The sequence below is a fragment of the Eretmochelys imbricata genome, chromosome 26, assembly GCF_965152235.1.
Source record: "Eretmochelys imbricata isolate rEreImb1 chromosome 26, rEreImb1.hap1, whole genome shotgun sequence".
Taxonomy (NCBI): domain Eukaryota; kingdom Metazoa; phylum Chordata; order Testudines; family Cheloniidae; genus Eretmochelys; species Eretmochelys imbricata.
In genome coordinates, this window is record NC_135597.1 from 15,658,662 (window position 1) to 15,675,611 (window position 16,950).

A 16,950-nucleotide genomic window follows, 5' to 3' on the forward strand; every position below is an offset into this window, starting at 1 on the left:
CACAGAGCCCTGGTGCCTCCTGGTGACTCAGCACTGCTGTCTGCCCAGCCAGTGCATGATGGGGAGGGACAGCTGCAGGGGGGTGTCTGGGCATGGGGCACCAGGCCAGGGGTGTAAGGAGGGAAGAGAGAGGGCCCAGATGATCTCTTTGCCCAGGAACAAAGACAAAGGGCGGAGGAGGGGGCTGCTGGACTGGGGACAAAGAGCAGCGGGAGGCCATGGGAATGGGGACACATGGACGGGGCTAAGACTGGCCAGGCCCCTGAGGCCCCTGAGGCCAGCCTGTGCTGTGTTCAGACATACAATGAACCCACCTGTCACGGCAGGCTAGAGATCGGGGGGCATTGCTCCCCTGGGTGTGGCGGCCCCGGGGGCCCACGGCAGAGCCAGGTGTGCTGATGGCTCAGAGAGGTGCGGGCCAGGAAGTGGGGTTTAATCCCCGAGAGTGAACCCCCGGGGAGGGCTGTCAGACTGACGGGCCATATGGAGCTGAGAGAGCACGGGGCCCGGGAGTCCGGGACACCTGCCTTGCCGCCAGGAGCACCCTCCTGCCCCTTCTCTCTGCCCAGAGACCTGGAGAGAGTCCTGGAGACAGCCAGGGAGCCTGGTTCGTACAGCTGTGTATATGGAGCTGGGGGATCCGGCCCTCCCCCATGGATCCCCAGTCCCACTTACACTGCCCCCCACTGTTACCTCCTGCATCCCCGGCCCCCTTCGGTTCCTGGGGTCCCCCCATCCAGTTACCCCCCAGCCACCCCCTGCCTGACCAGCCACTGACCCTGGATTTCCCTCCTCCAGCCCACTGCCCATTGGTTCACCCCCATCCCCCATTTTCAAATGTCGGCCACACACTCAGCCGAATTCCGCCCCCCCTCCCCCTGCCCCGCCTGGCACTCGTGTGTTTGGCAGCGATTCCCTGGGCATTTCGAGCCGTTTTATTTCTCAAAACAGCCTGTACAAAGAGAGGGGAAAGCCAGACCCACAGATGGGGGTTGGGGGCTGGTATGAAGCGAGAGACCGAAATGAACCCCATATGCTCCAACTCCTCCAGGCCCTGCCACTTAGCCTCTTGTGCCTCGAATATGGCCCCCAAGGACCCACACGCCAGCCTCTTCTGGCCCTAGCTTTTTTGGGGGGGGGGGCAGGGGGTTAGCAAGGGTAACCCCAGGGGGCAGCTGCATCCAAAATCAGCCACACAAGAGTGACAGTTCCTAGCACCGCAGCTGGCCCAGTGCCGGAGCAGGTCCCCAGTGGTTACAGGCTGTGGGACCCCCAGCACCAGAGGGTTAAGAGCAGGCTGGAGAAACCCGTCAGACTCGATCCTGCCTCAGGGCAGCAGCTGAAGCAGATGACCCCCAAAGGTCCTTCCAGCTACAAGTGACCCTGGTTCTCTGCTGGCTGGGTGCATAGACCCCCACTGGCCGGGCCAGGTACACAGGCCTCAGGCTAGAATCCAAGATCTCTTCCCATCAGCAGTACTCCGTCAGCCCCTCTAACGGGACCGGGAGCAAAGCTGGGCCAGGCCTGTGCGCCCTGAGAAGTGGATCCGGTACAAATCAGTCGCTTGCTTCCCATGCCAGCTAAGACTTCAACCCCGGGAAGGCGCTGGGGCCGGGAGACAAACTGAGCCCCGTCGCATGTACTGGTCAGTGCTACGCCAGGGGCTCAGGCACCGGCCAGTCAAAGAGCTGACAGGCCCAGGGAAGACAGGGAAACTGAGGCTGCCATGTCCTCCTGGGGTTCCCATTGGGGGTGGGTAGCTCTAAACCCCCCCCCACGGCTAGCCACCGAGAGGGCAGGGCTGAAGCAGCACCGTGCCCCAAGGGTAGGGCTGGTTTCTGGCTCCTGCTGCCCGGCCCCCACCCGGGGCCTATTTGCGCTTGAAATAGAAGTCGGTGATAGCAGCTTCCCCCAGGCGGGCGGTGAGGCCGATGGGCTCGTTGGCCTGGGCTGAGGTGCAGAGGAACCAGCCTGGGTAGGCAGCCGCCTCGAAGCGGTGCGTGCTGCCGTTGTAGGTCTTGAAGAAGGTGAAGCGCTTGGCCTCCTCATACTTGTCGAAGAGCTCGGTGAGGTGCACGTCCTGCGGGGGGAGGGCGCGGGGAAGAGGTTAGAACGAGCGATGCCGTGGGACAGCCGGACACAACGCCCTCGGCGCCGGGATGAGTGTGGGGCTGGGAGGCTGAGCTGGGCCCCAGGGGTGACTATTTGTATTGACTAGGGAGGGGGATTGGGGCCTACTGGCCAAAACCCAGCCAGGCCCATTGAGAGGCCAGGGCTGTTCCCTCCTCTCTGACCTGTGGGCTCAGGCTCTCTGCAAACTCAGGCATTGGCTCTGCTTCAGTTCCATTCTGCACAGCCAGGATGGCTGGAGATGAACCTTTTCTGTGATAAGAACAGGAGGACTTGTGGCACCTGAGAGACTAACAAATTTATTTGAGCATAAGCTTTCGTGAGCTACAGCCCACTTCATCGGATGCATTCATGAATGCATCCGATGAAGTGAGCTGTAGCTCATGAAAGCTTATGCTCAAATAAATTGGTTAGTCTCTAAGGAGCCACAAGTACTCCTTTTCTTTTTGTGAATACAGACTAACACGGCTGCTACTCTGAAACTTTTCTGTGATGAATGCTGAGAGTGTGGGGCACTCCCGTGACCCCAGGAGGTGGGCTCCAGATGCTGGCTGGTAGGGCCTACGCCCTGGTCCAGCCCTGGCTCTGAGCAGGGCTTTGAGAACCCTGCAGCAGAGACTCAGGGAGGGGCCGGCAGGGGGTCCCTGGCATGGCACTCACCTCCAGCTGCAGCCGGGGCTGCTTGGCTGTTCCACACGACAGGCCCTGCCTGCCGCCTTTGATGCCCAGGATCAGGGGACACCTCTTGCGCTCCAGCCCCCTGTTGGGGACCACACTGACCTTCTCTGCAGAGGGAGATCAGGAGGGGGAAATGTGATCAAAGCACGGCCAGGGCCTCCTGCAGGCCAGGTCACTGACCTCCCAGCATGGGTTGCTCCTGGTCCCCCCTCACTGCCTTGTGGCCCCATTGTCCTCCAGGGGCTAGGCTCCGTGGCTGGACTACATCTCCCAGGATGCACCGTGGTAGAATCATGGGTCTTGCATGGCAGTGCATCCTGGGAGCTGTAGTCCAACTGGAGAGCTTGGCCCAGAGAGGAGAAGAGGAGAATGAGGCGAGTGAACTACAGCCCCCACGAGGCCCTACAGCAGCTAGGGCAGTCGCGGTTCAATCCCTCCGGGCAAAGTGACACCAAACTTCCCCCCGTTCCCAACCTGCCCCTCCCCGCTGGGCAAGATTTGGACTGTTCACCACAACTCGGGATGGAAACGAAATTCGAAAGGTGGGAATTTCCCCAGGCTGGGACCTGATTTCCCACTGGCCCTAGGAACAGTGGAGGGTCTGGGTGGGGGCTCAGGACCATGCTCCGCCCTTCCTGGGGTTGTAGGACCAATAACGCTTGTTGCAAAGGGTTCCCCTGAGCAGCTGTTCCATTAGTGTGCAACGTGCCAGCCACTGGAAAGAGACTGGGAGACCAGCAAAGCGAGTGGGGTAGGGGGCACCTGGCTCTGCTGCTATCTCAGCTCCTTGGGGTGGGCATTGCTGGCTGCAAACTACCAGGAGCCTTGTGTGGGGACAGAGCCCTGCCTGGCGTCTCCCAGCGCCCGGGAGCCAAATGGACCAAGGAGGCCGGAGCCAGGTGCGGAGGGGACTTTGGGAAGGGGGTGGCGTGAAGTCACTAACTGTGAACCCCCAGCAGGTACCCTGGGGGCAACCAACCTTCCTGGCTGGCATTTTCACCCTGCAGGTTCGCGGCCACCAGCCTGTTGTCCCGCAGGTAGAAGGCCTTCTGGCTGGTGTCGCGGATCCAGTAGTGGAGCGGCTGTTTGGACGGCCGGAAGCCAGGGGTGGGCCGGAAGCCAGGAGCGGGTAAATTCGTACTCTCTGTGCTGGACATCCCATCCCCGCCCTCGCCCTTGGCAGCTGGGAAACAAACCAACAAGTCCATTACCCAGGTGCTGCTGTGTGACCCCCCCCAGCCTCCCTAAACCTGCCACTGGGATCCCCCTGCCTGCGGATCCCCCTCCCTGCCTCGCACCTCCGTCGCTGGAGTCCCCCTCCCTGCCCCTGCACTCCCATGGTTGGGGTCCCCATCCCCCTGCCACCGGGGTCCCCAGCACGACAGGGCCCTGATCTTGGTCAGGTCTGGGCAGCACCCAGCACGACAGGGCCCTGATCTCGGACGGGGTCTGGGCAGCACCCTGATCTCAGCCAGCTTCTCTAGCTGTGGCTACACAGTTGCTAATACCAGACACCCCCCTGGACCTCCAACTGCTGGTCTCTCAGGTCATTTTCCCACCAGGGGCCTGTAGGGACCCCAGCCTCTGCCTCACCGGATGGGGCCTGGGCTGTGATGGACCCTGTGGGCATGGGGGGCATGGGGCACTGTAGACAAGTTGCTGTGACGAAGTGGGACTGTTCTTAATGTTTTCTCTGAATATTGTGGGGGTGCCTCAGTTTCCCCTAGGCAGTTCTTAAGTATCTAGGTGGTGGGATAAGGGTGTATGATCGTTGCAGAGCCCTAAAGGGCAGGTGTGTGCAGGGGTCTGGACACAGAGAATGGCCGACACCCTGTTTCCTGACAACTGATGGCCTGGGCCCTTCCCCCCTGCAAGGTGAGAGCTAAAGGGGTTGGAAAACAAAGGGATCAGGTGACCTCCTGGCCCAGGAAAGGGACAAAGCCCAGAGGAGGAGGGGCTGGAGGGAGTTTCAGTTTGGGGCCGGCTGGGGACGAGGAGTGAAGTGCAGATGGGGTTGTCTGGCTCACTGCCCCCAAAATGGACCCAGCTGAGGAGTCCTGTTCTCTGCACCTACAAGCTCTGTGTTAGACCATGTTCCTGTCATCTAATAAACCTCTGTTTTACTGGCTGGCTGAGAGTCACATCTGACTGTGAAGTTGGGGGGCAGGACCCTCTGGCTTCCCCAGGACCCCGCCTGGGCGGACTGGCTGTGGGAAGCGCACGGAGGGGCAGAGGATGCTGAATGCTCCAAGGTCAGACCCAGGAAGGTGGAAGCTGTGTGAGCTTCTTGCCCTGGAGATGGGCTGCTATCAGAGAGGAGACTTCACCAGAGTCCTGCCTGACTTCGTAGGGAGCAGTACCCGAGCATCGCCTGAGGACTCCATGACAACTGGTGGCAGCGGTGGGATGTACTGCACCCTGTGGATGGCGCTTCCTGCAGTAACTGACTGGGGAGCAGTAAAACGAAGGGGGATTGACAAGGACCAGGCGTGCTGAAGGCTCAGAGAGGAGCGGTTTTGGGGGGCGGTTAACCCCTGGGAGTTTGTGACCAGCGAGAAGGACTGTGCAGTAATGGGGTCCCCCTGGGAACTGCGGTGAGCATTCTCGGGGGCGGAGGAGCCTGCAGCTTGGCTCTGGGAGAGAGAAGGACTTTTGCAGTAACAGGGTTCCCCTGGGGATTGCAGCGAGCAGTCCAAGGGGCGGAGGAGTCTGCAGCTCGACCCTGGCAAAGAGGAGGTGACCTCGAGAAGGGCTGGCACATAGGGGCCTGGAAACCATGGGGAGCCGAGAGCACACAGGCCTGTGAGTCCACAACAACTTGGGAACAGTGGAGTGATCCTGTCACCGTATCCTTAAGAAGGACATTGTAACCCGGTGCAGAAAGAGAGGGTTGAGCATTGGAAAGTTCACCAAAGCACAGTTCATCGTGCAGCTGGAGGAGGATGACCAGGAGATTCTTACCCAAATGGGGCTATAGCAGGATCTGGGAGCAGCTGGAGTGGGAGCCAGGCATCCCCAAGACTCCTGTCCCTGACCAGACGGGGGTCTTCACGATCGGGTTCCCCATCGGGGGATCAGAGACGGACGGGATTGGAGCTGAGTCCGAGAGAGCAAGAGGACTGTGAGAGACAGCGAGAGCCCGAGAAAGAGCTGCAGAAGCAGCAGCAGCATGAACTGGCGGTGGGGGAGCGGAGAGGCCTAGGGGACCCCCCAGGGGTGAGTGGGAATAGACCCCGAGGGGCCAGCTCTGCGGGGAACCTAGAGACTAAATTGCTGCCCCTGGTTAAGGAGTGGGGGATGTAGATGCCACCTCACTGCCTTTGAGCAGGCTGGTGATTTGAACCAGGGGGACCCTGCAGAAAAGCCCCGGTGTCTAGCTTCCTTGCTGGGTCCCAAGGCCGTAGACTATATGTCTGTGTGGAGTCTCCTGGGCTCAGGCCCCTCGGACCCCCAGTGGGAGCGGAAGGTGATGGTCAATGGGGAGACATTCCTGGGGTGGCGAGACCCTGGGACAGAGAGAACTGTTGTCAGGCCCCTGGTGGTGCAGCCTTAAATGCTGAGGGGCTGTGTGACCTGGGTGAAGGTCCCAGGGATGAAGCCCCTCGCCCTGCCTATGGCCCAGATCCCTGTGCAGACCCAGGAGGGGTGGGGCTGGCTGGTAGTTGGGGTTCTCCAGGATATCAGCTGTGAGGTCCTGTTGTGGGATGACTGTGTCTCTTTGGGACCAGATCCAGTCCCTGCTCCTGTAACGGCCGAGGATTTGAATTTGAATCCAGGGAACCAATTGACTAAGATGGAAATTGTCAGTGAAAATGCAAATGACCTGGCTGGCAGGGGGGAGGAGAGGCTAAGCTCAGGATACCTGCCTGCCTGTAACCAGACCCCTGGGGCTGGGTGGGACAGAGAGATGCTCCCCGCCCCCTTGCACACCAGAGAGGGGGCTCACGCTGGCTCTGATGCAGTGAGGAAAGCAGGGAGCTCGCTGCCTGCCCACACTGGGAAGCAAGGGCAGTGCTGAGCACAGTGGGAGCTGAGACCCCAGCTGAGTGGGGGGATCCACAAACAGGGCAAGTCGGCTGCCAACCAGGTTTGCCTGGTCCAGAGGCGCTGCTGGGAAGTGAGTCCATGACAAGGATGGAGCTACCGGGGACAGGGCTCAGCGGGGCTGTGACCCCAGGCCCAGCCAGTGAGAGGGAAGACTGGGGAGCTGAGTCTGCAGAGCAGAACAGCTGGGTAGTTAATCTCTCGAGAATGCAGGGGATGGCAGGTCTAGTCTCATCTCTAGACACTTAGGATAGGACTTGTCGTCTCTCAGTGATTTGAACATCTAGTCCCTTGTGGAAGCAGAGGTTGGTAAGGGAAGGAAAACAGAGCTTTGAGAGCACAGCTTGTCAAAGGGAACCTGAGAAGGGTAACTGCGATTTGCTGGAAGTAGCTCAGGGTAGTGAGAAGAGCAGCAGGGGATCTGTTGGGAGTGGCAAGGTGCCTGGTAAGGAAAGTTTGGATGAGCCTAGGCAGCCTTGTGAGCTGATGGCTTTGTCTAGTCAGGAAGGCGAGGAGAGTGGAAGACGAGTGTCCCTGGACCTTACCTGTTAGCTGGGTGGAGAATTGGGACAGTGAAGGAAACGTGCGTGTGTCTGTCAGGGGTATTGACTTGCCTATGGAGGGAGCCACCCTGATCTCCAAGCAGTTGTCTGTGACCAGCCCTGTGTGCTGGGACCAGGGGAATGAGATCCCAAGCTGGGTGTCTGGGGAAGGAGAAAGTGTGTCCAGCTCCTCTTTGTCTGTGGAGCAGACAGAAGGGGCCTTTCAGCCTGTGATGGTTGAGGGTCGTGCAGTTGTCTCAGAGCTGGTTCTGGATTCAGCTAAAGCCCAGGAAGGGAAGGGTCCTAAGTTTGTGTCTGCCGCGGAGAATGGCCCTGTAACTAGGTCACATCCAGTTAGTGTCTATGCAAAATCCCAAAGACCAGACAATTCTGGTGCTTGTATTTTGCCTGTTGCTAGTGTGTTGTTGAGAAAGGATGTAGCAACTCTGTTTAATCAGGGTGAGATCCTAGCCAGGGCACAAGGAGAGCATGAAGGTGATGTGATTGTGTTACCTACTGAGGGTGTGGAAACCTGTAGCAAGAAGGAAAAGATTCCTGAACTTGTGTGTGGCAAACGGAAGGAGAATGCTTCTAACCTTTTATCTAGGAAGTCTGTAAGTTTGCCTGAGAGGGGATTGTGTAAGAATCCGCCTGATGGGCCAGAGGTAATTCTGGATGTAAGGGAGACCCAGAAAGAGTCTGTTGTTGCTCAGGAAAGTGCAACTGAAGGGTGTGAAAGTGATTTAATCAAGAAAGTTTCAGTTCCTAACAGCCATAAATTTTCTGTTGTAAATGGATCCACTGACTGTCCTGTTGAAAGATCCAGTGTGGATAGCTTTGAGAAGGTCTCAGATGGAGTGAAAGCTGTTAAGAAAGTTAAACAGTCCTATAACCAAGTGGCTGTGTTTGGCCAGCTTGTTGGGGAGACAAGGTTGTTGAGAAAGGAATGTCTCCATGCTGATTCTGTACGTGAACAGTCTGTGTCCCAGATGAAGAGGGTGCTGGGCTGCCTCAAGGAGGCAGAATCATAGAATCATAGAATCATAGAATATCAGGGTTGGAAGAGACCCCTGAAGGTCATCTAGTCCAACCCCCTGCTCAAAGCAGGACCAATTCCCAGTTAAATCATCCCAGCCAGGGCTTTGTCAAGCCTGACCTTAAAAACCTCTAAGGAAGGAGATTCTACCACCTCCCTAGGTAACGCATTCCAGTGTTTCACCACCCTCTTAGTGAAAAAGTTTTTCCTAATATCCAATCTAAACCTCCCCCACTGCAACTTGAGACCATTACTCCTCGTTCTGATGGTAAAAACTGATGGAACTGATGATAAAAGCTGAAAAGTGTAAGGTGGGGATGTCAGAGGTGTCGCACCTGGGCCAAAAGGTGGAGAGTGGATGCCCAAGCCCAGAGCCGGCCAAGGTGGGAGACAATCAGAGAGTGGCCTGTTCCCCAGACCAAGAAACAGGTCCAGGCCATTATCGGGATGGTAGGATACTACTGGAGGTTTGTACCCCACTTGAGCTCCCCAGCTGCCCCATCACTGAGCTGTGTAAGAGGGGGAAGCCAGACGAGCTGGTCTGGACCGAGCAGTGCCAGAGGGCTCTCTGTGCGCTGAAGGAGGCTCTAATCCAGGACCCAGTAAATCTGGTAAACCCAGACTTTGCCAAGGTCTTTATAGTGTTCACCGACACCTCAGAACCAGGGCTGGGCGCGGGGCTGATGCAAGCCGATGATAAGGAATGGGAGAAAAGCTGGGACATCCATGGAAACGTTGGTGGGGTCGAACTTCCCCAGGTCACTGGCTAAAGTGACCCCGCTCAGTTCGGTCTCGAAGGGGGGAGAGATGTGACAAAGTGGGACTGTTCTTAATGTTTCCTCTGAATAGTGTGGGGGTGCCTCAGTTTCCCCTATGCAGTTCTTAAGTATCTAGGTGGTGGGATAAGGGTGTATGATCGTTGCAGAGCCCTAGAGGGCAGGGGTGTCAGGGGTCTGGACACAGAGAATGGCTGACACCCTGTTTCCTGGCCACTGATGGCCTGGCCCTTCCTCCCTGCAAGGTGAGAGCTAAAGGGTTGGAGAACAAAGGAATCAGGTGCCCTCCTGGCCCGGGAAAGGGACAAAGCCCAGAGGAAGGGGGGCTGGAGAGAGTTTCAGTTTGGGGCTGGCTGGGGACGAGGAGTGAAGTGCAGCCATGGTTGTCTGGCTCCCTGCCCCCCAAAATGGACCCAGCTGAGGAGTCCTGTTCTCTGCACCTACAAGCTCTGGTTTAGACCATGTCCCTGTCGTCTAATAAACCTTCTGTTTTACTGGCTGGCTGAGAGTCACGTCTGACTGTGAAGTTGGGGGGCAGGACCCTCTGGCTGCCCCAGGACCCCGCCTAGGTGGACTCGCTGTGGGAAGCGCACAGAGGGGCAGAGGAGGCTGAATGCTCCGAGGTCAGACCCAGGAAGGTAGAAGCCGGGTGAGCTGTGTGTCCTGCAGACAGGCTGCTCACAGAGAGGAGACTTCCCCAGAGTCCTGCCTGGCTTCGTAGGGAGCAGTTCCTGAGCATCGCCCGGGGACTCCGTGACAGTTGCTAAGCAGCATCCACGTCTCCCCCTCTGGCGCAGCTGCCCTTAGCCCCTGGGTCGCTACCTTCATCCAAGAAAAGTCTGAACAGCTCCTCCATGTCGGGGTCCACGACCGACTCCGAAACCGGCTCCATCCTCAGCCCTTCCCCTGAGCCCAGCCTGGACAGCCGTGTTCCTGCAGTGCTCTCCAGCTGGAGAGGAGAGACTGAGGTCAGTGATCTCAGTTGCCCCACACCGTAGCCACCCCCGTGCACAGATCAGCGGTCTCAGAGCTAGATCCTGCTGCGGGGGACCCTGCCCCAGGGAGTCACCTACCCACATTTGACTCACAAGCTTGGCAGGGGGGCATTCTCACCCCCTTCTCTGCACCCCCGCTCCCAATCACAGCCTCCTGGGAAAAGCATCAACCCCAATGTGCCCCTGGAAGGGCTGGCCATGGGGGGCAGATACACTCTGTAGCACACAGGGGGCACCTGGCTGATTCAGGGGGCAGCAGCTTGTGCAGCTGGGGGTCTTAGCTGACATCCAGTAGCAGGGAGTTCCACAAACTATTTGGCTGTCAACACCATTGCACTCTCAGCCCCAGCTGAAGGGGAGGCAGAGCTCCTTGGGGGCGATGGCGGCTGGGACAGGGCAGAAAACGCTGAGTTCCCCACCCCAGGCACAGTGTATCCACCAAAGGGAGACCCCAGCCCAACCCCAGCCCTTACCCCACATGCACAGTCTGCAGCTGGCTCCCCTCCTCCTGTGGCTTCACTATCAACAAAGGGAGATGGTGACCAGAGACAGCAGCATCACGGCCAGATTTTGCCTTGGGCTGCTGACCTCTCAGGATGCCCTGGGCTCCCTGCACTAGCCCTGCCAGTGCCCCTCACTCCCGACCCGCAGCCCCTGCTAGCCCAGCCCTGGACTCCCCACACAGCAGTGGATCGATACCAATTGACACCAGCAGAGGATCTGGCCCATTGATGCCCATGGAGCCACTGCTGATCACCAGCGGTGTGAACTGGGCACGGAGGTGGGGCCTGCTGGTGCCATCCCTCAGTGTTAGCCCACGTTGGAAGGCTCCCAAGGCCAGTCCAAGCCCAGGTGCGGGCGCGTCCAGCTTACAGCTCCAGCCAGCCCGGTTCTCCTGGGGCGCGTGGGTGGAGGGTGCAGACACGGCTCACGAGCTGTGCTCACAGCCACCTGCCCATGCCCCATGGAGCCCGGAAAGGCAGGGATCCCACACGTGGCCAGCCTCCATGTACAGCTTGGGGGCTGGGACTCACCTGTGGGGTGTCCCCCAACCCACATGTGACTCTGGGGTGCCAGACATGGCTGAGCCTTGGGGGGAGAGGCGGGCACCTGGCGTCGGTCTGGAATGGGCAGGATTCCTGGCTATCACAAAGGCCTGACCCTGCCTGTGGCTGGGACCAAGCCACAACAGTGGGGCTTCGAGATGGGCCACATCAGTGTGTCTCTAACCAGGGAGCCGGGATTCAGACTGGGGCAGAGGGGGGCATCCTTCTCCAACACAGCCTATAGTGCCAGGATCTGCCCACAGTCCCAGGACGGCCACATGTGCAACAGCAGAGACTTTAGTCTGCAATGGTGACATGCCTGCGGTCATCACTAGGTTTCAGAGTGAATGCCTGGCTGTGCAGGATGGTGGCAGGTCATAGTCCTCCTAGGCGTTCTTTCTGACCATGGAGGCCTGAGCCCAGGAGAGTCGGTGGAGCTCTGCTGCTTTACAGCAGCTGAGGTGCCAACCCAAGGGGAGACCTGCCGGTGACACCGAAGGCTTTGGGCTTGGGCCTGGGCCAGCCCTGGCAGGCCCCTGTACCCAGGTAACTCCCCAGGCATGAAGGCTGCAAAGGGCTCTCTGTTCAGCCAGCAGCTGGTAAATCCTAGCTGAACCCAGCCCCAGTGCCCACCTGGTAAAGCACTGGATTCCTGCCCTTCCCTGTTGCCCCTGGGAATATGCCCATACCCCATCAGCCCCATCCCAGCCAGAAGAGAAACCAGAGGACCACCGGGTGCTAGGGCAGCAAGCTGGCAGAGGAGGCCGGTGGCACTGGGAACCCGGGGGGAGAGCGGTACCTGCAGTCCACAAGTTCCTGTGAGTTCTGGAGCGTGGCCGTCGCACCAGCCGGGCAGCTCCACAGCTACTTATGGGGCCCTGCTGCACAGGGAGTGTCGGTTACACCTGGGATAATGGGCCGGGAGAGGACAGCGCTGATGTAACATGCAAATTCAGCTGACACATGGTGGCTTCCAGGAAGGGGCAACACCCAGTCCCGGACAATAAAGCTGGGGAGAGCCCATGAACTGAGTGACGTATGGGCAGGGATTGGGTCAGTCTGGAAACCCCAATGCAGGAATCCTCAGATAGAAACCTGAGATTGGGGCCCCGTCGGGCCGGGCACTGTCCAGACCCCGACCGAGATCAGGGCCCCGTCGTGTCAGGCAAAACCCCAACTGAGATCTGGGACCCATTGTCCTGGGGGCTGTGCAGACCCTGTGACGCTGCAGGGAGGGGGGAGTGTTGACCTGGGAATGTGGCAGGGGAGTTTCACTGGGGGTGGGAGACCTGAGAGCCTGTCACATGAGCCAGGAGGGGAAGGGGGGAGGTAACACCTCTGCCTGGGAAACTGGACAAGAGCTGGAGGAGAGAGCCTGCTGGGGGAGGGGGGGTTGGTTTCAGTTTGGGGCTGGGTGGAGGAAAGCAGGGAACCCCAGGGCTGGGGTCTAAGCTCTCTGCTCCCCCAGAAGGACTTGACTGAGGGGTCCTGGTTGTACCCACAAGCTCTGTTTGAGACTGTGTCCCTGTTGTCCAATAAATCTTCGTTTTACTGGCTGGCTGAAAGTCTCAGTGAATCCCAGGAAGAGGGGTGCAGGGCCTGGACTCCCCCACACTCCGTGACAACTGGTGGCAGAGGTGGGATCTAATGCACCCCGTGAACGGCGCTTCCTGCAGTAAGTGACTGGGGAACAGTAAAACGAAGGGGGATTGACGGGGACCAGGCGTGCTGAAGATTCAGAGAGAGAGGGTTCAGGGGGCGGTTAACCCCTGGGAGTGTGTGACCAGAGAGAAGGACTTTTGCTGTAACAGGGTCCCCTGGGGGATTGCAGTGAGCGGTCCCAGGAGTGGAGGAGTCTGCAGCTTGACCCTGGCAAAGAGGTGGTGACCTCAAGAAGGACTGGCACACGAGGGGGTTTTCCTGGAAACCGTGGAAAGCTGCCCGGCCTGCGATTGGCCAGCAGGGAGATGTACGCTAAACACCTTAAGAGCGACCTGGTGGAGCTGTGCAGGCAGAGGGGGCTGCGCATCGGGAGGTCCACCAAGGAACAGCTGATTGCCCAGTTGGAGGAGAGGGATCGCTTCGAGGACCGGATCCCTGCCCCTGAGGGAAGCCGCCCGGTGACGCAGCGTGGGCCCTGGGGCCTGACCGGGCTGGGAGGGGTCAGACTGCTGCCGAGGACATCCCGAGACCCTTCCTACCTAGGCCTGGGGGAGGGGTTGGGGGAAGATCCCGGCGGAGCTCCCCATCCCTGGAGCGGATGCGGCTGGAATGGGAGAGGGAGATGAAAATGAGGGAGCTGGAGGATCATGAAAAGCAACGTCAGCATGAGCGGGAGGAGAAGGAGAAACAACGTCAGCATGAACAGGAGGAGAAGGAGAGGGAATGTCAGGAGAAGGAGAGGCAACGTAAGCATGAGCAGGAGGAGAAGGAGAACCAGAGACAGCATGAAGAGAACCAGAGACAGCATGAACTGGAGCTGGCCAGGTTGAGGAGCAGTGGGGCCCCAGCTGCGGTGAGTGCGGGGGGACCCAAGACTGCAAGGAGCTTTGATAAGTGCTTCCTGGCCCAGCGGAAGGAGGGGGAGGACACAGATAGCTTCCTGACGGCCTTTGAGAGTGCCTGCAAGATGCACAGGGTTGACCCTGCAGACAGGCTCCAGTTTCTCACCCCCTTACTGGACCCCAAAGCCGTGGAGGTGTACAGCCGAATGACAGGGGCAGAGGCAGGGGACTACGAACTGTTCAAACAGGCCCTGCTCCGTGAGTTTGGGCTGACCCCCGAGATGTACTGGAGAAGGTTCTGGAGTCAGCGTAAAACGCCTGAGGTCACCTACCTACAACTGGTCAACCGGATGCAGGGATATGCCCGCAAGTGGACAGCTGGGGCCTAAGCTAAAGAGGACCTGCTTGACCTAATCGTACTGGAGCAACTGTGTGAACAGTGCCCTTCCGACCTGAGGCTGTGGTTGGTGGACAAAAAGCTGGAGAACCCCCAGCACGCAGGGCAACTGGCCGACGAGTTTGTGAACAGTCGGTCAGGGGGTAGCAGGGAGGAATCCCAAAAGAACAGGCCCCCCCGCACGATGCAGAGAGAGTATCACCATGGGACCTCCCAGCAGGGAAATATGGAGAACCCCCTCCCAAGGGGAATACCTGGCATCAGGACCATCTGACCCGCTCGAGGGGACCAACGTGACCTGAGCTGCTATCACTGTGCCCAAAGAGGCCACATACGGACCCAGTGCCCCAGGCTCAGGGACAAATTGAGCAGACCCAACCTACCCAGGGTTAACTGGGTAGGGACCCAGCTGGACGAGGGGCAGACAGGCAAGGGGGGCTACCAGTTTACCACCTGCTCAGGAGGGAAGAGTACCCCAGGCCAGCTCCGCCAGAGGGCTGGAGGCTCTGGACTCAGGGTGCTCGGTTTACAGGGTGGGCGCGGGGCTGTCCCTCCGGAGACAGTGCCTTGTTCCCCTGGAGGTGGATGGGAGGAAGGTCAATGGATACTGGGATACGGGCGTGGAGGTGACGCTGGCCCGGCCCGAGGTGGTGGCCCCAGATCGGGTGGTGCCCAACACCTACCTGACCCTGACAGGGGTGGGCGGGACCCCATTCAAGGTGCCCATGGCAAGGGTACACCTGAAATGGGGGGCCATGGAGGGCCCCAAGGAGGTGGGGGTGCACCACTGAGGTTTTGATGGGGGGAGACCTAGAGGACTGGCCAAGCAAGCCCCAGACCACCCTGGTTGTGACCCGTAGCCAGAGCCGCTGAGGGGCACTGCTCCCTGACCTCGGGGAGGGTACCACACCGGAGGCGCAGGACCCTACCCTGGTGGGGAGGGAGCACCAAGGGGCACGGCTCAGAGAGGCGGAGGCCTCAGACCCGGCCAATGAGAGGGAACCGGGCCCCATCCCTTCCCCAGCTGCTGAGTTGCAGGCCGAGTTGAGGAAAGATCCCTCCTTGCGGAAGCTCAGGGACCTGGCCGACCTCGGTGTGGTACGGACCATGAGGAGAGGTTGCCAGGAGAGGTTCCTGTGGGAGAAGGGGTTCCTGTACCAAGAATGGGCTCCCCCAGGGGAAGTGGAGTCCTGTGGGATCAGGAGGCAGCTGGTGGTTTCAAGGAGTAATGGTCTCAAGTTGCAGTGGGGGAGATTTAGGTTGGATATTAGGAAAACCTTTTTCACTAGGCGGGTGGTGAAACACTGGAATGGGTTACCTAGGGAGGTGGTGGAATCTCCTTCCTTAGAAGTTTTTAAGGTCAGGCTTGACAAAGCCCTGGCTGGGATGATTTAGTTGGGGATTGGTCCTGCTTTGAGCAGGGGGTTGGACTAGATGACCTCCTGAGGTCCCTTCCAACCCTGATATGCTATGATTCTATGGTCCCCCAGAAGTATTGCCACAAGCTCCTGTACCTGGCCCATGACATCCCCCTCTCAGGGCACCAGGGAATCCGGCGCACCCGGCAGAGGTTGCTACAGAACTTTTACTGGCCTGGGGTCTTTACCACGGTCCGGCAGTATTGCCGATCCTGTGACCCCTGTCAGAGGGTGGGGAAGGCCTGGGACAAGGGGAAAGCAGCTTTGAAACGTTTGCCCATCATAGAGGAACCTTTCCAGAAAGTGGCCATGGACATCGTGAGGCCTCTCAGCAAGACGACCTGGTCGGGGAAGAAATACATTCTGGTGGTGGTAGATTTTGCCACCCGCTACCCCGAGGCAGTGCCCTTAGCTTCCATTGAAGCAGACACCGTGGCAGATGTGCTCCTGACCGTTCTCAGCTGGGTGGGGTTCCCCAAGGAAGTCTTGACAGACCAAGGCTCCAACTTCATGTCGGCCCTGCTCTGGTGCTTGTGGGAGAAATGTGGGGTCCGGCACGACTGGGCCTCAGCTTATCACCCCCAGTCCAATGGGCTGGTGGAGAGGTTCAATGGGACGCTAAAGATGATGCTGAAAACCTTTATGAACCAGCACCCGCAGGATTGGGACAAGTACTTACCTCACCTGCTGTTCGTGTACAGGGAGGTGCCCCAGGAGTCTACCGGATTTTCGCCTTTCGAACTGTTATATGGAAGGAGGGTGAGGGGCCCCCTGGACCTGATGAGAGAGGAATGGGAGGGGAAGGCCACTCCCGATGGCGAGTCAGTGGTGGAGTATGTCCTGATCTTCCGGGAGAGACTGGCTGAACTCATGGGCCTGGCCAGGGAGAATCTGGCCAGAGCCCGGAGGAAGCAGAAAGTCTGGTTTGACCGCACGGTGCGGGCCCGGGCCTACGCTACCGGGGATCCGGTGATGGTTCTCATCCCCGTGAGAAAGAACAAACTACAGGCCGCCTGGGAGGGCCCTTTCAAGGTCGTCAAGCAGCTCACTGAGGTAAACTATGTGGTGGAGCTGTCGAACCGGGCGCACCACCGCCGGGTGTACCATGTGAATATGATGAAGCCATATTATGCCAGGGGGAATGTGGTGTTGGCCGTGTGTGGACAGTGGGAGGAGCAGGGAGATGACCCTTTAGTAGATCTATTCCCTGGGACCAGAGCTGGTTCCCCCTTGGAAACAGTTCTCCTCTCGGATCAGCTAACCCCTGCCCAGCAAGCTGAGGTCAGGGGGGTGCTGCATCCGTCCCGACAGCTGTTTTCCAACCAGCCTGGACACACTAATCTGACTGTCCACCAGGTGCAGACGGGGTCGCACCCACCGATAA

At 59.0% G+C, this 16,950-nt stretch overlaps 1 protein-coding gene across 1 annotated transcript; it reads right to left on the bottom strand.

Moving 5' to 3' along the window:
• Positions 1 to 1,870: 1,870 nt before the first annotated feature.
• On the bottom strand, positions 1,871 to 12,107 carry LOC144257713 (interleukin-36 receptor antagonist protein-like). Its single transcript, XM_077805798.1, has 5 exons — positions 12,047 to 12,107; positions 10,029 to 10,155; positions 3,788 to 3,991; positions 2,791 to 2,915; positions 1,871 to 2,080 (listed from the first exon to the last, which is right to left on the bottom strand). Exons 2-5 carry the CDS (start codon positions 10,096 to 10,098, stop codon positions 1,871 to 1,873), a joined length of 609 nt encoding a protein of 202 aa, XP_077661924.1. The 5' UTR covers positions 10,099 to 10,155; positions 12,047 to 12,107.
• Between the last annotated feature and the right edge of the window lie 4,843 nt (positions 12,108 to 16,950).

Bases quoted from the DNA above. Each gene is read 5' to 3' on its own strand.
- LOC144257713 (XM_077805798.1), bottom strand. From the start codon at position 10,098: ATGGAGCCGGTTTCGGAGTCGGTCGTGGACCCCGACATGGAGGAGCTG. The intron at 3,992-10,028 runs GTAGCGACCCAG...TTTGTTTCCCAG, and splicing joins CAGACTTTTCTTGGATGAAG to CTGCCAAGGGCGAGGGCGGG. The intron at 2,916-3,787 runs GTTGGTTGCCCC...CTCCCTCTGCAG, and splicing joins TGAAAATGCCAGCCAGGAAG to AGAAGGTCAGTGTGGTCCCC.